Genomic DNA, 23,431 nt, shown 5'->3' with positions numbered 1-23,431 from the left:
TATATATATATATATATTTAAGATCATATGAGAACACCTGCTTAGGTGAGAACGTAAGAACAAATCGTGTGCATCCATCTAATATTTTTTAATGGTCTAGATTAGATTAAGTGTGTGCGAACGCGCATTAAATGTGTGCAAACGTGATTAAGTGTATTTGCACACATTTAATGTGCGTTCGCACACACTTAATTTAATCTATACCATTAAAAAATATTAGATGGATGCACATGATGTGTTCTCATGTTCTCACTGGAACCCTACCCTATATATATATATATATATATATATATATATATATATATATATATATATATATATATATATATATATATAAAGTCTCCTCCCAGTGTGAAGGTACTAAGAGCATTACGCACAAGAGAGAACATCTATGCTTTACAATTTAACATTTTTTTTAAAGGCTCTTGTATATATAGTGGTGCAAACCCACTTTCCAAATCAATGTGGACCAAATGCATTTTACAAAGTCTTTCCACTTTTATTTTCTAACTCAAATGAGTCTATTTTGAGAATAAATTTCTCATTCACCCATTATCCGTTTTGAGCGTATAGTATATCAATTTCTTCATCTAACTACGAAGAGTGCAAATCCACCTTGATCCGACCTAAATCGAAAATAAACCTCATATATATTTGTATAAATAGTCGCTTAAATACCATTTTTAAAGTAAAAATTCCAACGGTCATCTCATGCCCTTTAACCTTTGTTATCTTTTTTGTTCATTTGGTGTCAAATATGTGGGTAGTGTTGTAATTTTCACATGCCGTTTGAATAAAATAAAATAAAACAATGTTAACTCCACGTACCCCATACCCCTTGATTTGAATGTGTTTCCACTTTAACCCCTAATTTATAACCACTAGATGTTCTCGACTCTTAGTTTTTCCATTTATTTGGCGTCAAAGATGAGTAATGTTGTAAATTTGAATTTTTTTGAAATAACAAACTATTTTGACATTTTAGAGAGAAACCAATGAAGGACATTCAAGGAGCCTTTGATTGTCACCAATATTGTCAATGAATGTTGAAAAAATTAACTTATGGTATAATTTTTAGTGCGGTCTACTTTCTATTTGAGTCGGGTCAAGCTGGATAATATGTAAATAACAAATTGATTCTTAAAGTATACCTATTTGAACTGATAAAAATGGAGTTGGGAAGATTTTTAAATAGTCTTTTTATTGCTTTCAAAAAAAACAAAAATAAAAACAAAAAGTAACTTTTCTTCCACATTTAAAAAGGGGTGTGTGTATTCAAAAAAAAAAAAAAAAAAAAAAAAAGTGTGTGTTTGCACTCGCAAATTATGCCGTGGAAACGTGTTCACCATGTTTGGTGAACACTGTCCCAAACGGCATCGTTTTTACCGAAGAAAACAATTTTAATTAATATGCTGTTAACGGCGTTTTGCATTCTATGTTTAGATTATGAATTTACATTTATTAAATTATGAATTTTTTGTTATGAGATTATGAATTTACAGTTATGTAATTATGAGTTTTCTGTACATTCATAATCTCATAACAGAAAATTCATAATTTCATAACTGCACATTCATAAATCCATGCCTGCACATTCATAATTTATGAGTGTTGAAGAAACTTGCGCGAAGAGAAAGTGAAACCGCAAAATGTGAATATGAAGAAGAAAAGTCGCGCTGTTAAAAAAAAAAAAAAAAAAAAAAAATTGGTGGAAGATAACGGTACCTACCCGTTTGGAACCGTGTTCACTATGAATGGTGAACACAGTTCCATGGCATAACGATTGGTTTGCACTAGTATATTGAAGATGTTGATTGTATAGTATAGAATGATCTCTCTCAGCTCGTGGGCAGGGGGTGGGGGCATCACAAAATGAGCCCAAAAAATTTGGACTCGTTTACCTGGGCGTGTAGTTTGTTCAGCCAATCATTATTATGTGGACCATGGTCCACACAAGTTGTGTGGATCATATTTTGTATAGTGTAAAATAATGTACATTCAGTACAAAAATAATATACTTTTAGTATATTAAAAATGTACATTGTATTCAGGGGATGTACATTATTTGTGTACTGAGTGTACATTATATTGTATAATGTACATTCTGTACACAAATAATGTACATTTAGTATATTAAAATGTACTTTTTGTTATGGTTCACACAACATTGTGTAGACCATGGTCCACACAATAATTTGCCTTGTTCAGCGTAGACAAGTTAATGTTTTGCGTATTTTTCAAATGTTTCCCAGCAGCATGGGATTTGCGTAATTTTTAAATTTTTCCCAACAACATGGGTTTTGCGTAATTTTTTAATTTTTCCCAGCGACATGGGTTTTGCAAAACTCGTATTGTTATAACACTCTTACTATTCTCAAACTCGTATTGTTGTGTCTCATTTGTTGCATACAACGTACTAGAAATGTGAGTTAATTATGATCAGTTATGAAATTAATTATGATTAATTTCAATTTTTATCTAAGAATTAATTTTGTAACATCATATTTAATCTGATTAATTTTCTAGGTATGTGAGTTCAAAAATCTTAGTTAGTGTTTGTAGAAAGACATGCCAATATTATATTCGAGTTCTACTTTCCGGTGCTAATAGAGTTATCAAAATGTCACTCTTTGTGCAATGCAGTGGAGACTATCTTTCATATGAGTTGATTGTTGAAGACTTTCTTCAATTAGATCAAAGTGATGTTTAAGGTTTAGAATCTTAGTTAGTGTTTGTAGTAAGACATGCTAGTATTATATTCGAGTCCTACTTTTCGGTGCTAATAGAGTTATCAAAATGTCACTCTTTGTGCAATGCAGTGAACATTATCTTTCATATGAGTTGATTGTTGAAGGCTTTCTTCCATTGGATCAAAGTGATGTTTAAGGTTTAGAATATGTTGCAAATTGTGACTAGATTTGAGGAATATACAGAGATTGTGAAGAGTAAAGTCCATTGTAATGGAGGAGAATACCATATGCAATGAGATAATGAAGTAGTAAATGAGATTTTACTACCTAGGTCCTATTGAAGGGTCAAAGTGACAATAATTCATTGGCATAAATGAGTGAAAATTATAATGTTATCATCATATTTGACACAAGATAAACATAAAAATTTATAATTGACATGGGATGACTATCTTTGTAAAGTCAAAGATACTTAATAGTTAAGAGGTTTTTTTTAGAAGATAGTCAAGAGGTTAAAATGAAAATGCACTAAAGTCAATGGGATGTGGTGGATTTAACTTTATTGATGATATTGCAAATCGGTGAAATTACAATTTTGTCATCATATTTAATAGGAAAAAAATAAGTAAAAAATGTATTTTTTTTATTGAGTACTAACGACTCTTTTATAATGTAATATCATTCAAACCCTGATTTTCCACTTGAGAGAGTCACTCCAGGTCGACCATACAATCAGGCATATCATCATGTAATTTATTACTCCGTATTTGATAATTACATGTGTTGAATTCAGAATAACAAGGAGAGAGTAGTGTTCTTATATTTGCAGGGCATTTTGGTCTTATGGAACAGTATCAAAAAGCAGAAAATTGTTTATTTTGGACTTTCCAGGCTTCTACTCTTTCAAGATCCTCACTAGGGACAGCCAGCTAGAGCATATGAAGAATTGATATGTAACGGTGGAAGAGGAAAGTGGAAAAGCAAGAATAATAGTAAAGCAAAGAAAAAAAAAAAAAAAAAAAAAAACAATTCTTTTTGGCAAGTCTAAAACCCTAACTCCAGGTTGGTGCAAAAAGCTTAAACCCACTCATATTCCTTTCATAGGTAAAGATTTGTTTTATATCTGAAAGTACGTATTCGCATGTTTTATTGCTTTTATCTATGGACTCCCCTTAATGGGTATCAATGAGTTAAGCTAGAAGTTGAGCAGGTGCCACATTTTGTTGTGCAAATGAATGTGAAAATGAGAATAATCTTTTTCTTGAAATATTCTTGGTTTAGTTGGAGTGCTTTTCGTTTTCAGTCTGTGTAAAAGAATTTGATTCTCTTATTAAGTCTCAATGGATTCATTGGAAACTTACCTACGGTGGATAATGGTGTTTCTTTGATCTGGGTGGATTCTAGTGTTTTTCAGAAGTGTAAAGCCCTTTTGTCCTTTTTTGACATTCTGCTCTTTGGGTTCCTTCCTTTTTCAGATTAGCTTTTAGGAAGTTTTAGGCCGGGTGTAACTGGTGTTTGCCGCGTCCATTTAATGGTTGTATTGTACATCCACCCTTCTAAAATGGTTATAAATAGGAGAGATAGCTAGTTTGTGATTTGTGAACATTGAAAGTGCTTTTGTTAATACATTCTGGTGAAAGGTTGTTCTGTATTCAATCAAGCGCCTATCGAAATCCAAAACCATGAGCTTCGGTGGCTCTTCGGGTTAGTTCTTTCCTCTTTTCTGCAAATACGTAAAATGTGGATCTCTTTTGATGATTATATAGATGGTCCTGTGTGTTCTAAGTTCTAACCTTTCTCAGGTAGCAGAGCAGCACAAAGGGCATTCGAGTTTGGGAGGACACATGTGGTGAGGCCCAAAGGGAAGCATCAGGCAACTATTGTCTGGCTACATGGTCTTGGCGATAAAGGCTCAAGGTATTGTTATTGTTATTTTGGTATGTTAAAGTGGAATGGCGGGGCCAATGACCTTCTGGTCTAGTGGCACGAAGTGGCTCTCCTAAATGGGAAATCATGGGTTTGATCCTCAGTGGAGGCTGTATTGACTCTTTGTGTTTCAGTAGGTTGAGAAAGTAGTTATAAACAGATACTACATTGAGTACTCAAAAAAAAAAAAAGTGGAATGGTGGGCTTTAACTCTTGACTTTAGGTTTAGTAGGCCTCACCTTGGCCAGTTGAACCAATGGGCACTGGTGGGCTCAAGATATTATTGCCTTTACTAATTGGAGCTAACATTCTTAATCTCAAATAGAGTGCTGTTAGTGTAATATCCTTAATTCCAAATATTATCAATCAAGTGACAAGATCGACAAATTTATTCATCAATTGGAATTTGGAAATCATTTTTATTATCAATGGATGCGTTGTTTATCTTTTACATGGTTTCAACGGTCCATCTTGCCTAAACCTTTTTCCTTTTCTTTGTACTGTACTTGACGAGATGTAGGCCAAGTATTATTGATAACCTCTCATCTGCATTTTGTGTAATTACTAATTAGTATGTTGCTCATAACGATAACCATGCTAAACTTTGGCTCTTTTATTTCATCATAATGTCTGCCACTAGTTTATATTGTTTTCTCTATAAGATTAAAGACTGAAAGGGTAAGAAATGTCAATCTTTGACTAATTTCTTTATATTAGTTGGATCACCTAAGCTGTTGACCTTCATAGAATATTCTCTCTTTTTCTATCAATACAAGAGAAATTGTTTTTGTCACTTGATGCAATGTTGTTGCCAGTCATTCTCTCCAGCCTTTCTGTTGTTTCTGAGGGGGGACCACAGTTCACTTCATGATTTGTCTTTTCAACTCAATTTTTAGTTTTTATGGATTCTGGAATTAATTTTTTCATATAACATGAAACAAATAATTTTTTTCTTTTTTTCTTTTTTTAAATGTTGTATACTATATGATTTTTAAGATTGCATAGACCTCCTTTAAGTACTTGCTTTTCATGTTCTATGTGGTCCCAAAGTTAAATGGATGATTATGACCCAACTTTTATTTTTCTGTAATTTGTATGGAAAAAAAAAAAAAAAAAGGTTTCTCAGATCCTAAAAAAGCTTCTGCCACCTGTTATTCACTATTCAGCAGCCATATTTTCTTAAATTCATTCACTTTTCTTCCTAAGTAGCTGCTGCTAAGGTTAATGTTTTCTTTATATTTTTTGCCGTGCAGTTGGTCCCAGCTTTTTGAGAGTCTTCCACTTCCTAATGTAAGAATGTTTTTGTTATTAGTTTCTTCTTTTAATATGAAATGAACCGTGCATCACGGGCATGGGGTGCTAGTTTATACTATGATCAAAAGCTCGATGCTTATCAAATGACGACAATGCAATACAGATCAAATGGATTTGCCCAACTGCTCCAACTCGACCTGTTGCTGCATTTGGTGGATTCCCCTGCACTGCTTGTAAGAGTCATTTATGAGCTTCTTTTTTTTTTTTTTTTTTTCGGGTTCGTTTATAATCACCACCTTAGATACTAAGTGGTTACACGGTGGATTTCAGACCCCTGATCCTCTATTTATTTTATACATTAGGGTTTGACGCGGGAGATCTTTCAGAAGATGGTCCTGATGATTTGGAGGGTTTGGATGCTTCAGCAGCACATATTGCAAATCTATTGTCTACTGAACCATCTGATGGTAAGTTTTTCGAAACAAGCGGATACATGAAAGTATATGGTATTATGGGTGGATAAGTGATCTACGGACCGAATAATATGTACTATAGTTGTTCTTAACTTAACTGCATATGCATTGTACAGTTAAATTAGGTGTCGGGGGATTTAGTATGGGAGCTGCAATGGCTCTTTACTCCGCAACATGCCATGCTCTGCGACAATATGGGAATGGAAGCCCGTATCGGGTGAACTTGAGTGTAATTGTTGGTCTTAGCGGTTGGCTTCCTTGCTCGAGGTATAGTTTTACTTATACCCCGCAAATTTTTAGCAACAGCTCCATATCCATATTCTTGGTCGGTCGGTCGTGTTGAGCATATAACACATATAAGCATAAATGTGCAATCCAATTATCAGCTTAGGCTTTTAGTTGAGATGGAGCACATGCTTCAATTGGTCGGTCTGGAACTAATTCCTTCAAATGGATTTTTTTTCCAGGACTCTAAGAAACCGAATGGGGGGATTAAATGGAGCTGGGCGACGTGCAGCATCATTACCGATTCTAATTTGTCACGGCACAGGTAAATTTATTTCTAGAAATCAAGTGAGCTGCCTTATTTATTTACGTATCTCTAACATGGCTCTAAAGGGTCAAAGACTCTTAATTATCATTTTAGACCGTTAGAACAGGGTAATGAACCGATATTACGGTGATTTTAGGGTCTTTGTTCTACCCATTGTGTGATATCCTCTTTTTTTTTTTCTTTCTCATTAGTAAATATGTTTGCAAACCATGTGTTAGCTTGTGAATTTCTGAGCATTTAAATTTGATTTTGGACGGTAACCAGCTTGGTTGGCGTAAGTGGCCGTGCACTCTTGTCCCTTAAGGGAGGTCGGGAGTTCGAATCCCCTCTCGTATGAAAAAACCAATCTGGCCAGTAGTTTGCTCCTTATTTGGGCCAGCCCGGTGCGAACGAGGATTAATCTGAGTATGGTACTGGCTTAAAGGTGCCTCCTACAGTTAGGGCCTGCTCAGGACACCTCGTGGTCTAACCAAAAAAAAAAAATTTGATTTTTGGACGGTGGAGGAAAATGCCTATTAACTTTTAAACTCTGCATTACATTCTTCTGAGGAGTTTTTGGTCATAGTGGGTAGAAGTTGGTGCGAATTTCTTCTAGGCAACCCGGAGCAATGACAATAGGACCCGTGATGTTTTACTGTATGAATCCTAGGGAGAGGTAGGGAACGATGGCGCACTGATACTGCAGAAGAACCTTAATTTGAACAAAAAACACAACTGTTTTCCCAAGCTTTCCCGTCTATTTTGGAACCAATCATCATAATAACTTGTATCGTACATATATTATTGGGTCATGGATTTTCTTTCTTGTGTTCAGGTGATGATGTGGTCGAATATAAACACGGGGAGAAATCTGCACGGACCTTAGTCTCAGCCGGCTTTCAGAATCTCACATTCAGGACATATAACGGGTGGGAATTCATGATATATTTAGCAACTGTAATTATTTCCGAATGCTAATACTCACTAACTAACGTTAAGCCCCTTCGTTTCGTTGTAGGCTGGGTCACTACACAGCTCCCGAGGAAACCGATGAACTCTGTCGCTGGCTCGCTGCGAATTTGGGGCTCGACGGGGCGTGATTTTGAAGTCATGAAGAAAAGCAAAGCAGAAGGAATAGAGATTAAAAAAACAGTGTTTAGAGAGGATGGGTTATGGTATACTTGCATACTGTAGAATATGGTTTTTCTTTTTTTTTTTTTGTTTATCATAATAAAATCACTGTGGGTTTTTTAAGGATCTGATAATAATATCCATTTGTTGTACACTAACATTAGTAGTTTTATTCACATGATGAGATTAGTAAGTGAATTATTAGGGTTTTGGATTTGTACTATTAGCCCCATCACATCATTTCTTCTCCATTTTTTGCATCCAGCTTCACATGTACAAAATGGAACATTATTATTATTATTATTATTATTATTATTATTATTATTATTATTATTATTATTATTATTATTACTATTATTATTATTATTATTATTATTATGTTAAATTGCCCCCAAGTCCATTAGTTTCTTAATTGAATTTTTTTTTAATGAAAACCTTGAGGGGATAAAATAGTGTAATTATAGTAATTATATTATGATATTATTGGTCAATTAGATAGACAGTCATGTCTAGATTTAGACATCTTTTGAGACAAAATAATCGAATTGATGATAAAAATAAAAAATAAAAATATCATTATAATCTAATTAGAAATAGAATTAGTTCTTTCAAATATGTGTAGAGCTCAACAATATTTGAATATTAAAAATAAATAGTGTGTGAAAGATGATATAGTGATCAAATGTATTAACATTACATATTGGCAAAATCACCTATAAAATCGTCTCATAGATTCTTATTCATGACACATTGAATTTTTCATAAGTATTACAATTTCCTTCACTAGTAATAATCAGTTAATTTATTTATCCCTTATTAGTATTGCACTTTTTTTCATAAGTTACTTTTTAACCTTTAAATATTACAGAGTACATTTTAATTTTAAAATATTACATTTTTAATCAGACGTATCATTTTTTTTCTTATAACTAACAATCAATTTATCTCTAATTTAGTATTCGATCTATCCCATTTTATCTGTCCTACTTATTATTAATTGGTCAAACCAAATCTTTCTTCTTTGCTTATTTCTATTAGCATTTTTAATGATTTTTAAATTTAATTTTTTGTGTTTAATACTCCGTAGTACTTTTGATGTAGTTTTTAAATATATAAATTTTACATTCTAATTTTAAACTTAATATTATGAAAAAATAAATTGTAAATAACTTCAGTCAAGTCTCGTTAAGCGAACTCGACAAATAAAATGGAATGGATGAAATATTACATTCCTATCTAAACCGACCTGTCTCACGAAATTTAAGTGACTCACCGTTACATATTTAATGAGTAAACATTATATATGTGCATGTGCAGAAGTGATTTTAGAGACAACCACACTCCATTACTAAATTTCTAAGAGTTAATTCCAGCAATAGTCCCTTGAGTATGGTGATTTGTCCACAATTGATCCTCGACTATTAATCTGGACAATTTAACCACTTGACTATCAAAATCTTTTCAATTGTGGTCCTTTCGTCAAATCCAGGTTAAGTGGACGTCAATTTGAAGGGTAAAAGCGTCATTTTCCCTAGCATATATTTCATTTTCATTCCCGTCTGAATTATTATGTCCACGCCGGAACGATGCATATCTCGACAAGAAATCCCGGGGGACATGGCCGGCAACCCCCATAGCTCACAACTGGCAGCCCTTCCTCTTCACTATCTTTGTTCTTTCCATCTTCTTCCTCTTCTCCGGCGACAAAACCATAGACCTCTGTCACTTTCCTCCTCCCCCCTCACGCCCTCTCTTCTCCTCTTCTGTCTTCTCTTTGTCGACGGTGCAGTAGAGCATACCACGTGGACTGCGTGGCTGGGCGGTAATGACGACAGATGGTGGTGGTCGTTGGTAATAGTTGTTGTCCAGCGTAATGACGTGGTGATGGAGACCACAGGCGGGATTTTTCATTCCTGGATGTTCGTCAACTTCAGCAACCCCAACTGCAAGTAAGTGTGTTTTGCATTCTTGTCATGACCCAAGTGGCCAAGTTTGGATTTTTATTGGTTTTTTTTTTTCATTTGTTTTACGTATGTATGCAGAAGTGGTCTGTGGAGTTGTCACGAATGTTGTCACTGCTCTTTTCAAATGGTTGGTGTCGCTAAAATCTTAAATGGAATCAAGTGAGAAGAGAAGCCTTTTAAGAATTTTCCCTTTTGTCTGTTTGTCCTGTATAGCAGCCATTAAAGACCATCTGGTTGATGGAAACAAATTGGGAGTTGAGCCATACTCTATGGAGGTTTCGTCGGCCGAAGAGGTTTTCATTTTGGATTCTAAAAACATCAATATTTACAAGATCACATGTCCCCTGAGATTTCTCATCGAGATATGCATCGTTTCCGACGTGGACACACTAATTCAGACAAGAATGGTGATGAAATATACACTCAATACGGAAAATGACGCATTTACCCTTCAAATTGACATCCACTTAACCAGATCTGACAGAAGGACCACAATTGGAAAGATTTTAATAGTCATGAAATTAAATTGTCCAAATTAAAAGACGGGGACCAATTGTGAAAAATCACCATACTCGGGGGGACCATTGCTGGAATTAACTCAAATTTCAAATAATAATGGCAATAGAAACTACAGAACATAAATTAACACCATATATGAAGTACAGAAACATTATTATCAAACTCAGATGAAGCCAAAATTTAAGCTCCAACTCAATCATGGCATACACAATAGTTAGCTGAAGAATCTGAGCCCAAGTGCTTTTTTATCTATATTCAAAAATAAATAAATAAAAATTCCCTAGCATCTAAAATCCAACATGGGAAAGGAATTGGGAAATTGGTTTAGCATTCATTACTATTCATTCTAAGCAAAGGTACAATGTTGCCTGCTATCATCAGTTACAACTGTAGAAATAATACAGCAGCATATATATCGACTAATATAAAACCGATTGCTGCAGGCTATAAAGAATCACAATAGATACGATGAAGAAAAAAGTGCGCTACTAACCAACTTGAGCATCTTCAATTTGACACTTGAGTTTGATCAATACAAGACAACCTCCTCCTTTTCAATTAGGTCACAGGGCTAACACTGCACCGTGGATCCTAGTACACATAATTCATGCGAACATAAATCAAGCTCAATGTGAAACTAAAAAAATCAATGTATTGCTATTATCTATTTTTTCACCATAGTTGTAACTGAGCATGCATCAATTAAAGCAATACTACCCACCTTTCCTGGTTTGAATCAAGTGCTGCTACTAGGTTTCTGAGGATCATTTTTAATCTGACCTTCACTGCTGCCTTTAGAAACAAAGCATGGCGTAAGAGGGGGGAAAGAAGGAACAGACCCTAATTTATATTTCCGGCCAGCTTTCAGGCGCCGAGCAGATGAGCTACCATCAGGATCTTTCAGGCGATCATGAGGGGGAGAAACCCGCTTCTTATTTGGGGAGCTTACTTTCACGCCCCGGGGTGGAGTAGAAGCATCCTTCAGTATCTCTGGTGTGTCATCTTCAATCGCATTAAATGAGCTCTTATCAGAGTTGATAGACTCATAAAATTCTTTGGTCCCATCATACTGAGTCATTGGTGAACTACGCCAACCAAAAGAACTTGTAGATGAAAGATGGCAAGTTCCAGCATATAAATGTTCCCTTGAGTCATTTACCCATTGCTGTGAATTAGGCAACACGACAAGTTGGTTCATCTCACCTGGTGAGTATTCATTTACTGCTGCTGAATTGTTATCTTCCACCCCTGGATCAAAAGAAACAAGATCCATAATATCTGTAGTTTCTTCAATCGACTCGGGATTATCAGAACTTTTGGTGAATCCCTTTTTTGATACTTCATAGCGTGGTATAAGAGGAGTATGACCAGATTCTGGTGACTGAGAGCATCTTCCCGATGTAAACCAAGACTTTGATGAATCATTACGATGGCTAATAAAACAGATCAAACAGTAAACAAATTTAATATAGTTCTTCAATCCATTAAGAACAAATTAAAGCATTAAACCAAAAGAGAGATTTACTCTGAGCACTGAAATGATGGTGTCAGTGGAGTCAGATTGTGTGGATTGCTGAGTTCAGTCTGTTCAAATGTGCCAAGCTTCTTCACTAAGGTCTTAATCCTACCATACTCTGAAGAAATATAATTTAGAACAAAGGAAATCTTAGGAGCAGATTCACCGTCATCAGTCTTAAATAAAAAAGCAATTAAATAAAGATGCACTGCTAATATTACTACACTACTCATACTCAATCTTCAATTAGAAGTGTCCCACTTTCTACTTCGGAAAGTCATTTAAATACCATCCTCCAAGAAAATTCAATGGATTTTCCAACAATAGCCCTTTCTCTTAGCATTAATGATTTATGAAAGAGAATATTGTACTTGTATATGAGGGAAACAATGGAATTATACAATATACTTAATGGTTAAGACTGCATAAATAAAGTTGCCAAATTTTGCTGAGCCCTTTTGATAGGATAATTTTTGTGAGACAGAAGATTTAAAAAAAACAATAGGCATTGGTAAGTTAACATTCGTTAAAAAACAAGCAGCAAACTAACAATGAGGTAAAACATCAGAGCACTGCTCTTCCTTTGTGATAAGGAAGATTTAAAAAAAAAAATCACAAAACCTTGAAGGTTGTAGGATCACCTACCCGTTCAAGGCTGGTATCTCTACTAGCGCATATGTCAAAAAAATAGACAAAATAAAACCAGAATGAAAGAATTGCTTTCTGACATGTAGAGGCTGATTCAGATTCCATTGGAGGATTGGTTTGGGGAAAAAGGGAGCCACTGGGGGGGGGGGGAGGAGGAGGAGGAGTTGTCACTAAACTAAAATAACAACATAGTAGTAGACTAGTAGCTAAGGTAAAGAGATCTGGTTTAGTCCAGAGAAATTTGAAATTTGGAATAAAATACAAGAGAAGAAAAGATTTGCATTCATAATGCTTAACCATTGTAATCAAGCATCACATCTTTACAAAATGTTGAAAATATCTCAAACCAGCAAACAGAATAAAACAACAGCAGCATTGGCAGAAAGATCCTCTACCTGTAAAGTATATTCATATCACATTAAAGCCAAAACTGTCATCTTAGGTTTTCGGATCACTTACACTATGCACAGCAAATCATTGGCATACAATAGTATACCATGTGATTTGTTGTCCATAACTGACATTCAGTATGCATATTTAGTAACAAGCATATTGCAAGTCAATCATCATGCTTATCATTAGCATTACATAATAATAAGGTAGCAAGAAATCTGCTAGCTTGGATCCATAATACTCAACAAAAGTTCCATAGACTAGGATGTTTTTAAAAGGAAGTTGAATCCAAGATCACACACCATTCATATCCTTAACTCTTAAGACTGGGATCTTCCATAAACTCTATAGGTTTCAAACACTTCTATGTATTGATAGAATTATGTGAATGAAATAAACTTCCATAAGATATGATTTGCAGAGGAAATTAAGTTATTAACAATGCTTGAAGTGTCACTCTGATTAGTTTTAGGGCATACATCTATTGTCATGTCCATTCTTGTCATTATTTCATGCACCATGTATTAATTTGTATACTAAACAAAAGAATCATCAAGGAAAGTTACACTTGATATAGTTAACCCAAAAGCATACAATTTTAGCAATGTATGCACCAATTGACAGCATCCAAAACAGTCTCGATGACATATTGTATACAAGGATAATGTGCTAACCATACCTTCCTTCTGACCATAGACATTCTTACATCCTTCACAACGGCATCCACTAGAACATCCAACATTAGCCTTGAAAGATCAAGCAGGGAAAAAGAATTCTACTGAGATTAACTAAAAAGTCCAAAAGGGCAAATAATAGACTTAGCAGTAAATATACCTGATAGCACTCACAATACTTTTTCAAGCACATTGATCTCTTGCAATTGCAACCTCTTTTGTGCCTTGCAGAGGATGGTGTGAAACTGACACCAATGTCCTGTAATATAAGTTTGAGCCAACATTTTCCTAGTCACATCAAGGTATTTCAAAAAATTAACAATAATAAAATAAAATCCAGAAGGATCCAATACCCCAACAATATTTGAATGAGAATCTGTCATGTGCTGTACAACTTTTGGGGCAAACGCAAGTGGATTTCGAGATTCAATTTGTTGCCGAGTTTCCAGAACTGTATCTTCATATTCAGGTCTATTGAAACACCCTTGGCAAGCACAAGGCTCAGCACAATAGATTCCAGCAGCAAAGCAATCACAGTAACTGAATATAAATGAAATTAAGGGACAAGTCATAGTATTAAGAACATAGACTCAGGTAAGCAAAAGAACCATACTTACAGTTTCAAGCATTTACTCCTTTTACAATTGCAACGTTTGCAACCATCCCCATCACTGGCATCAGATGTTTTCTTCCTGAATAGCACAACCAGTAGTTGGAGTTTTTTTTTTTTTTAAGTGAGTAATAAATCAAAAACTTGCTAAGACTACAAATAAGCTTGCCTTTTCTTTTTTGGGCTTGACTGATTAGATGCACTAGTTCCATCAATGTTTTCAGAACTAGACTTCCTTTTATTACCAGGAGTTGACAGACACTTCATTGGCTTCAGGGAAGCAATGCTATCAATAGGTTTCACACTATGAAGGGGCAAAGGGGCAGAGCTTTCTCCCTGCAAGGAGCTTTCTTCAATGCTTGCCAAAATGTCTTCCCCCACATTTGATGAAATCAAGCATTTCTTAGACTTCTCCAAATGACTAGTCATAGACATTAATTTCTTCCCATGTAGACTGAAGTTTCCCCTCTCTGCAGATTTCATGCTTACAGTGGCACCACTACCACCTTGAACAGTACTTACAATGCTATTTAAGTGCAACCCAATACCGGAAGGCTTGGGGGTTTTAAATGAAGAATTTTCTGTATTTTGAGTGTCACCAAACTGCTTACTGCTTTGGGCTGTAGGTGTATTTAAAGGAAATGACTCTAAACCCTCTAAAGCAATAGGACTAACAGCAGAATTCGAGCAGTTAACACTCTCTGACAAATTGCAAGGATCTGGGGTTAAAGCTGTTTTCGGTTGAACATCTTCAAATTGTAGACAACGCCTGAAAACGCCACGTTGGTGTTCACCAGCCTACATTAATTGTTCAACTATTCTAGTGAAAACCCAAGAATGAAAGGAACAATAAAAGATTTTTAAAAATAAAAATAAAAATAAATAAAAAGATAACCTAGAGTGCATTGATATCCAATGTACCAAAAAAAAAAAAAAAAAAAAAAAAAAAAAAAAAAAAAAAAAAAAGGAAAAAGGAAAACCTTTCTATTTCTTATTTAGCTGATGCAACTGCCTATAGGAATTGGAAAACTGAAAGCAACTACCTCCTGAAGTTTCCACAGTATCATAAGCACCCATAAATTTGCTAATTACCAAGTAATTCTATAATTTGACTGCAGAGTGGATCTTATAATACCAAGAAATAAAAATAAAAATAGTTTTTCTTTTTAAAAAAAAAAGAAGGGATCTGATGATAATTTCCATTCACAAAGTTTTAGGCAATCTTTTGCAGCTATAATATATCTGAGGAATAGTGTTCAGAAATTGTTAAGTGTTATAGATTTAGGTATATCAGCTGTTCTGAACTGGCTGATTTCAGGTTAACCGAGCATGCTAAGTATAATTTTCACAATCCTGTATAAACTGCTCAACTTCCAAATTTACAAAGGAGCTACCAACTATAGCAAACTAGTCTGCTCTATTGTGTAATCTGAAATTGTTGAAGTTAACATGAAAATTACATGAACAGTACTCTTACCATTATCAAATGCCAAGCTTTTGCACAGATAAATCAATACTTACCTCACTAGTGCCACGATAATCATACTGGTTCTCCAAAGATGAATTAGGCTGCATCTTTGAAGATGGAACAGATTCAGCATCATCAACTCTCTTCTTCCCGTTGGTTTTCTTAGAGTTAATATCACCTGTTGCCATCTCATTATTGTTTTTAATTTCTTTACCTTTGAGATCAACAGATTCCTTTGAACCTATCAAACCATCAGCTTGCTGAAGACTTGAATTTTTAGAATCTACAGACCCCAGTTTAGCAGCATCAACTAAGAAATCATCAACACATATTGGCTGACTTTCGGCTTGTTCCTGCACAGGGCTATTATTATCAGACACTTTATCAGTATGAGGCACAAATCCGCTGTTCAACTGAGTATTTGATGATCCAGCTCGATCTCTCAATGTGGAAATATTGTTCTGACTGTCATCCTTTACTGAAAATTCTTCATTGGGCAGTTGAAGGAACGGACCCCTAACAAACATTTGATATTATAATGCAATTAGTTGTGTAAGCAACCTAACTAGGCCATTCAGTTAATTAGTTTTTTTAGTTACAAATATTTTATATTATAATGCTATAAATTTTTCACTAATTCACTATTTTTAGCCTCCATGCTTTCAGAAACTTCATGTTTGGTGATCATATAACTAAAATTTGCATAATCAGCCCTTAATCATACAATTCAAACTTCATGTTTGAGTCCCTACTATTGACAAAACTGCCTGAAACTAATCGCAAGCTAACTAAATTCTGCATGTAATAATGATGTGAGCTGACAGTAAGGTTTGTGCAGTAAATCTGTCCCCTTTCTGTTACAAAAAGGGTAATGGCATATTGTTTTTGAGTTTTGTGTGTGTTGAAGGCTTTTTGGTATGTCCTAAAGTGCTCGTGTTGTCATGTTATCTTAAGGTTGTTTGTGTTCGGCTTTGTCCTTGGTGCTTTCATCTTCATTCCCAAGGGTCATGAAATGTGCCATGCATTCCAAAGCCATCCAGCACTGTTATCCTCTAACTACATTTAATCTTCATTTGTAATGTTTAGTAAGGTGGCGTTTTTGTTTTAATCAAAGCTTGGAACTTCAAGGGTGTGTTTGGTTGACAGGTTTAGCTCTAAAGAATGGGTATCAAAGTGATTGGTATTGTTTGGTTGATAGGTTTTTAGAACACTACTATGGGTTTCAAATACCCCCTTAATTGAAAAACCCATACCCAAATAAAATAAGGGTATCATCCACTTTCATTCCCTTATTCCTTCTCATCCCCTTTGATTAGTGCTTTTAGATTTTTGTTTTTGTTTTTTTTGTTCATATTGGTGTTTTGGATGTCTTTATATTAGAATCAATTGTCTTGATTTTGTGTCCTTGTATTTTTAAAATCTTTATTCCCATTATTGGATCATACATAACCAAACAACATTATTGATCATCATTCCCATTCCACCCTACTATCAAACATGCAAAATACCTTCACTAAAACCCATTACCATACCAAGTATTTGATAACCATTCCGATTCCGATTCCCATGTGCGAACCAAACACACCCTAAATGTTACAACTTGAGGGGGAGTGTTGAATAATAGGAAACCCTAGTCCTATTCCTAGTAGAAGTAGGCTTAGTTTCCTATTCTTAGTAAGAATGTGTTTAGCCTAGTGTTCTTATAAATATAGGATCTACTAAGAGACGATCTATTGTAATATTTTATTATAATATATTTTTCCTATTCTCTCTTTATTTGGTTTCTCACATATTTTGCTCCCGCTTAATTGGTAGCCACGGTGCCAAGCCTTTCAATCTCTCAAATTCAACACCATGAAAGGAAGGAGTTACATCTATTTTTACTGTTCTCACACATCAGTGACAGTGTCACATATGGCTGGTCTAATTTGAAGTTTGTTTAAAGGAACTAAAAGCATCCAAATTATGCAAGTTATAATGATTTGTGCAAATTTGATTCCATGAAGAATATAAATGGACGTTATTAAAAGTGCAGGGGCCACCAGTGCTAATGATCCTATCTTTGTCAAAATGAAGTAATGAACCCTACAGTTAAGGTCACAAACCTTTCCAGAAAGCTGGACGCGATGCGTGGATTGATTCGAGGTGATGTAAACACATGAGGGGGAGTAATGATTCCTGGGAAATCTTGTACAACTATTGCTGTCTTCACGGGTCCTATGGGAGAAAGACTGCTGAGGTAATTAGAGAAAGGCGATTCCTGAAACAAAACGTCCAAGTGAGATGAATAATGGGGGGGAGAACATTTCATTTCCAAAGCATTTGAGCATTTCCTTCAAATGCAACACGTTCTGTTGGATGAAAAGATGAGTCTGCAAACAAATAAGTTTATCCAATGTAAATTTAGTTAACCCCCTTTTCCCTGTCCCTCCATATATTTCCCCAGTTAAGTGAACCACTCAAGAATCATCTCCAAATCAAACGCGCCACCCCCCAAATTTAAGTCAATTACATATTCTTTTAAAAATGGTAAATTCAACAGTTCAAAGGGCAGACTTAATTTCATTTGGATGAAAAGATGAGTCTCCAAACAAACAAGTTCACCCAGCAACATCATTTATAACAATGCAAAATTGCTTAACCCCCATTTTCCCTGTCCCTCCATATACTTCCCCCAGTTAAGTGAGCCACTCAAGAATCATCTTCAAATCAAACTCCAAACCCCAAATTTAAGTCAAATACATATTTTTTATTTTTTTATTTTTTTAAATGAGGAAAATTCAACAGTTCAAAGCGCACACTTCATTTATTGAAACAAATGCACCCATTACTTCCACATCTAAGAAAATGTTGAAATGTACTTGAACTGCGGCAGATTCTGATACTGAAGAAGAAGAAGAAGAAACGGCAGCGGCGGAAGTTGGGGTGGAGGTGGTTTTGGAAGGTACAGGCGAGTCCATTGGAGAAGGGCGTAACCCTAGTTCTGAAGCATTCCTCCTGCATCCGCGTCCTCTCTAACTGTCTGTCCCCCCTCTCTACTATTTTCTCTCTCTCTCTCTCTTCTCGATCTCCCTGAAAGGAAGTTAACATGTGAAAACGATGAATGCAAAGTAAACTTGCACCCAAAAAAAAAAAAAAACAAATGGCGACAAAATTACTATAGAAAATTAAAAATCGACCAGTAAATACTCTACTCCAGAAATTTCTATGGCGCCGTATATCAGTGTTTTGCTTGAAGTTGTTGCATATTCTCCGTATTTTACCCGTAGATAGAGCATTTAATGCATACGCTCTCTCCCATTGAGTGCGATTCTTAACTCTTCGCCAGATACTACCATTGAGTTACCTATGATGTTTTTTGTTGAATTTAATTTTTGTATTTTAACAAGCCCGAGAACCTTGACATCCTGTCACGTAACCTAAGGTCAAGGATTTAAATCAACAAATAGACAAATATAAGATCCCCGTGCGATCCGACCTCCATACCTTTTCAAATTCATAGTAATCCTCGTATTTACTATGGGCCTGTTTGGTAAATGGCTACGCAAATTATGCCTTGGACCTGTGTCCACAATGCATTGTGGACACGAGTCCAAAACGACGTTGTTTTCAGGGAAAACGCGTCATTCCAGTTTTAAAAAAAAAAAGTAATTTTGTCTCGCCGTTAACGGCGTTATTCGTTTGTGCCATTATGAATGTACAGTTATGGGATTATGAATGTACAGTTATGGAATTATGAATATACAGTTATGGAATTATGAATGTAAGTTATAAAATTATGAACACAGAGCTCTGACATTATGAACATATAGTGATAAAATTATGAACATAGAGCTCTCAAATTGTGAACATGGAGCTTCGAAAATTATGATTTTACAGTTATTGAATTGTGAATGTACAGTTATGCAATTATGAATGTACAGTTATGCAATTATGATCACAGAGCTCTGACATTATGAAATTACAATATGAACACATAGTGATTAAATTATGAACATAGAGCTCTAAAATTGTGAACATAGAGCTTCGAAAATTATGAAGTTACAGTTATTGAATTATGAATGTACAGTTACATAATTATGAATGTACAATTATGGAAGTAACAGTTATTGAAGTATGAACATAGAGCTCTGACATTATAAACTTACAATTATGAACATATAGTAATAAAATTATGAACATATACTCTTATAACAAAGCGGTCTGAAATATAAAAATAAAAAAAAAATAAAGTGAAAGATAGCAGTGCCATTAACGGCACTGCGTGGCACTGTTACCCGTGTCCAGCATGCATGCTGGACACGGGTCCATAGCATAACGATTGGCTAGTAGCTGATAGCTGTTAACGGTTAGCTGATTGGATTAATCAGAGGTATAACTAGTTGATAACATTAGCTGATTGCATAAATGTGTTTAGTAAATTAGCTGTTAGTTGATACCTGTTTGGTATAATTTATTTTCTCAAAAAGCTAAGTGAAAAAGTTACTTTGAGTAGTTTTTTGAATTTTTGCATTTTAAAGTTATAAAAAACTAATTAATCAAACACTTATATTAATTTTTTAACCAAGTCAAAGAGCTAATAGTGGTCAAATAAGCCAAAATTGGTCTATAGGCTAACTATTTACCAATCAGGGCCTACATTAATTAATTATATATATATATATATATATATATATATATATATATATATATATATATATATATATATATTATTGAAGAATATAAAAACGTATATGATGTATGCATGTGTATGGTAACAATAGTGAAAAAAGATAATGGAAGTTCTAACCATATGTGTATGTTTGTCCAAAATATTATATAATACAACTCTTATAGCATAAAGTATTAAAAAACAAACATAAATGAAGGGTATAATATTCATTCACACTTATTAGTTTTAAAAATTTAGATTAGATATTATATTAATATGTCCAAGATAAATACATGCTCACATTATAATTTTATTTTATGTGTTGAAACAAATTCATAATTATTACTCAAAAGTGTGTAGTAAGTAAATCATGTTCTTGTGTAATAACGCGCAAACTACACATGAAAAGTAAATCACATTAAAAAGATTTTGTGCAATCGACCAAAATGGTGTTAATGATAATCAAATATCGTATAATTTTGTAAATCCATGTGTATGCTTTTGTTATGGTGTCAATAGATCGAAACAACTATATATATAATATACAAGATTATATTAGTTATTATTGATAGTTGTTGTTTCAATAATATTCGAATATAACAAAAGTAATATAAATGATATTATTTGCATAAAAAAATTTCATGTATGAATAATCACAAATTAGATAATTTGAGTATATTAAAAATGTATTTTTTTGGAAATAATTGAAAACGTGAAATTGTACTGTGAAAATAAAATAGATGTGTGAATAAAATGAGAGAAAAATCCCTCATAAATCAAATTGGAGCTAGGCGGGAAAGTTGAGTTGTAGATAAATGATGATACGGAGTACTACGTAATAGGGTTAAGTTGTAGATTGGGCTGGGCCTCAATTGGTTTGATTGGGCTATTATTATTAATGTTAGTGATGATTAACTTGGTTGGGCCTTATATTCTATCCAACATGAACTGACAAATTATTATATGGACCATGACAATCGTTATATCGTGGACCAGGGTCCACACTAATACACAGAATTCATGATTGTAATATACAAAATTCATATTCATAATACAAATACACATATAAATGATATAATAAATATGAATTATGTGTATTATATAATTGAGGACACATAAACACAATACATCAAATTCATGTTCATTATATTGTGTTTATGTATATGTTTTATTACAAAGGAAGGGGGATACCCATATACTATCTACGCCTATATTGAGGCTCAAACCTAAGACATCCCACATAAGGGGCCAACCGGATACCAGTGGACTACAAGCCACTTGCTGTGTTTATTTTTTTTTTTTGGTACAAACTTGCTGTGTTTATGTATATGTATATTATGAATACTGGTATTTTACCCGTGCGATGCACGAATGTCACTTATAAGTAATAATTTAAATAATTTCAGATTATGAATTAATTATGAAATAATTACCCGATGCTCGCAATGAATTAATTACAAAATAAACAAACAAATTAACATAATAATTAAGATAAAACAAAAAAAAAATCTTTAAAATCATGAATAATAAGAAAAATTCGCACATATTTAAATCTTTATACAAATTTATATATGTATATAAAGAAATATATATTGTAGTGTATTAGTCTAGCTAAGACTAAAAAAATAAAAAACATGTGCAATCATTATTGTATAGACCATATTTTGTATGATAAAAAATAATGTATATTTAGTACACAAATAATATACTTTTAGTATATTAAAAATATACTTTATATTCAGAAAAAAGTACACTATTTAAATACTAAATGTACATTATTTTATATAATGTATATTTTGTACACAAATAATATACTTTTAATATGTTAAAAATGTATTTTTTTATGGTCCATACAACACTATATGAACCATGGTTTATACAATAATTTGGCAAATTATACCGTGCACCAGGGCGCACAATGCATTGTGCGTCCTGACCCAAAATGACATCGTTTTGTACTTTTTTCGCTTGTTTGCTGTTAATCCCTTAAAAAAATTCATGTTTCGAATGTACATAATTGTATAATATAAAAAACATAATTTTATACCTGAAACCATAGAATTTTATATCTGAAAACACATAATTTTTATAACGGAAAATCCCCATGTTTTAAATGTACAGAATTATTTAATAGAAAACACAGAATTTTATACCTGAAAACACATAATTTTATACCTGAAAACACAAAATTTTATGACTGAAAATTCTCGTGTTTCGAATGTACATAATTATATAATAGAAAATACAAAATTTTATACCTGAAAACACATAATCTTTTTTAAAAGGATAAAAATTTTATGTTTTGAATGTACATAATTTTATACCTGAAAACACAGAATTTTATAACAGAATACAAAATGACGTCGTTTTGAGAGGCGCGAGACGCATATTGCTATGTGCACCCTGATGCACGGTATAACGATTGCCACGGGTCGGGGCGGGCTACCCCATTTAAGCCTTGGGATTTTTAGCCTGCCTTGGCAGCCTACTTTATTTCATTGAGACCCAATTTATTTTGGCAAATTATGCTGTGCATCCGTATGCACCATGCATGGTGCATAACTGCATACGGATGCAAAAACGACGTCATTTTAATAAAACGCGCGTCTCCCCTTGAAAAAAAAAAAGGTTCGATTCCCAGCAACAACATATGAACTAAAATTCCAGAATCGATGTACTATAATTCCATAATTGATGAACTATAATTCCATAATCGATGAACTATAATTCCAGAATCTAATCTATGAACTATAATTCCATAATCGATAAACTAAAATTTTAGAATCGATGAACTATATTTTCAGAATCGATGAACTATAATTCCATAATCTATGAACTATAATTCCATAATCTATGAACTAAAATTCCATAATGAATGAACAACATAATGCTGTTGTTAGGAATCGAACCTGAAATTTTTTTTAAAGGGAGACGCACGTTTTTAATAAAACGATGTCGTTTTTGCATCCGTATACACCATGC

At 33.9% G+C, this 23,431-nt stretch overlaps 2 protein-coding genes across 6 annotated transcripts; one reads left to right on the top strand and one right to left on the bottom strand.

Moving 5' to 3' along the window:
- Nucleotides 1–3,733: 3,733 nt before the first annotated feature.
- LOC109163640 (acyl-protein thioesterase 1 homolog 1-like) lies at nucleotides 3,734–8,199 on the top strand. Of its 3 annotated transcripts, none has more exons than XM_019312386.1 (10): nucleotides 3,734–3,752; nucleotides 4,334–4,394; nucleotides 4,493–4,607; nucleotides 5,870–5,906; nucleotides 6,034–6,103; nucleotides 6,233–6,337; nucleotides 6,460–6,610; nucleotides 6,811–6,893; nucleotides 7,711–7,804; nucleotides 7,894–8,199. In XM_019312386.1, exons 2-10 carry the CDS (start codon nucleotides 4,373–4,375, stop codon nucleotides 7,973–7,975), a joined length of 759 nt encoding a protein of 252 aa, XP_019167931.1. In that variant the 5' UTR covers nucleotides 3,734–3,752; nucleotides 4,334–4,372; the 3' UTR covers nucleotides 7,976–8,199. The 3 variants fall into 3 exon arrangements, with proteins under 3 accessions (XP_019167931.1, XP_019167930.1, XP_019167929.1); XM_019312385.1 differs by lacking the exon at nucleotides 3,734–3,752 and adding an exon at nucleotides 3,774–3,794; XM_019312384.1 differs by lacking the exon at nucleotides 3,734–3,752 and adding an exon at nucleotides 4,206–4,224.
- Nucleotides 8,200–10,627: 2,428 nt separating this feature from the next.
- Nucleotides 10,628–19,121, bottom strand: LOC109163639 (protein tesmin/TSO1-like CXC 2). 3 transcript variants are annotated; one of them, XM_019312382.1, is made up of 12 exons: nucleotides 18,978–19,121; nucleotides 18,660–18,870; nucleotides 17,904–18,058; nucleotides 15,852–16,314; nucleotides 14,500–15,128; nucleotides 14,338–14,412; nucleotides 14,074–14,260; nucleotides 13,881–13,979; nucleotides 13,726–13,792; nucleotides 12,015–12,123; nucleotides 11,211–11,922; nucleotides 10,628–11,080 (listed from the first exon to the last, which is right to left on the bottom strand). In XM_019312382.1, the coding sequence occupies exons 2-11, from the start codon at nucleotides 18,756–18,758 to the stop codon at nucleotides 11,226–11,228; spliced, it is 2,580 nt and encodes an 859-aa protein (XP_019167927.1). In that variant the 5' UTR covers nucleotides 18,759–18,870; nucleotides 18,978–19,121; the 3' UTR covers nucleotides 10,628–11,080; nucleotides 11,211–11,225. The 3 variants fall into 3 exon arrangements, with proteins under 3 accessions (XP_019167927.1, XP_019167928.1, XP_019167925.1); XM_019312383.1 differs by having other exon boundaries at nucleotides 18,988–19,121; XM_019312380.1 differs by having other exon boundaries at nucleotides 18,993–19,121.
- Between the last annotated feature and the right edge of the window lie 4,310 nt (nucleotides 19,122–23,431).

Source organism: Ipomoea nil, unplaced genomic scaffold (genome assembly GCF_001879475.1).
Source record: "Ipomoea nil cultivar Tokyo-kokei standard unplaced genomic scaffold, Asagao_1.1 scaffold3030, whole genome shotgun sequence".
Classification (NCBI taxonomy): domain Eukaryota; kingdom Viridiplantae; phylum Streptophyta; class Magnoliopsida; order Solanales; family Convolvulaceae; genus Ipomoea; species Ipomoea nil.
Note: the sequence above shows the minus strand (reverse complement) of the source record. Positions and strands in the feature narration are given on the sequence as shown.

What these genes read in the sequence shown, in the direction of transcription:
- LOC109163640 (XM_019312384.1), top strand. An exon ending in TGGATTCCCCTGCACTGCTT is followed by an intron (nt 6,104 to 6,232) that starts GTAAGAGTCATT and finishes TTTATACATTAG; the next exon opens with GGTTTGACGCGGGAGATCTT. An exon ending in GGTTGGCTTCCTTGCTCGAG is followed by an intron (nt 6,611 to 6,810) that starts GTATAGTTTTAC and finishes TTTTTTTTCCAG; the next exon opens with GACTCTAAGAAACCGAATGG.
- LOC109163639 (XM_019312382.1), bottom strand. Translation starts at nt 18,758, where the DNA reads ATGGACTCGCCTGTACCTTCCAAAACCACCTCCACCCCAACTTCCGCC. An exon ending in CAGAATCTGCCGCAGTTCAA is followed by an intron (nt 18,059 to 18,659) that starts GTACATTTCAAC and finishes GTTTTGTTTCAG; the next exon opens with GAATCGCCTTTCTCTAATTA. An exon ending in AGTATTGTGAGTGCTATCAG is followed by an intron (nt 13,793 to 13,880) that starts GTATATTTACTG and finishes TGATCTTTCAAG; the next exon opens with GCTAATGTTGGATGTTCTAG.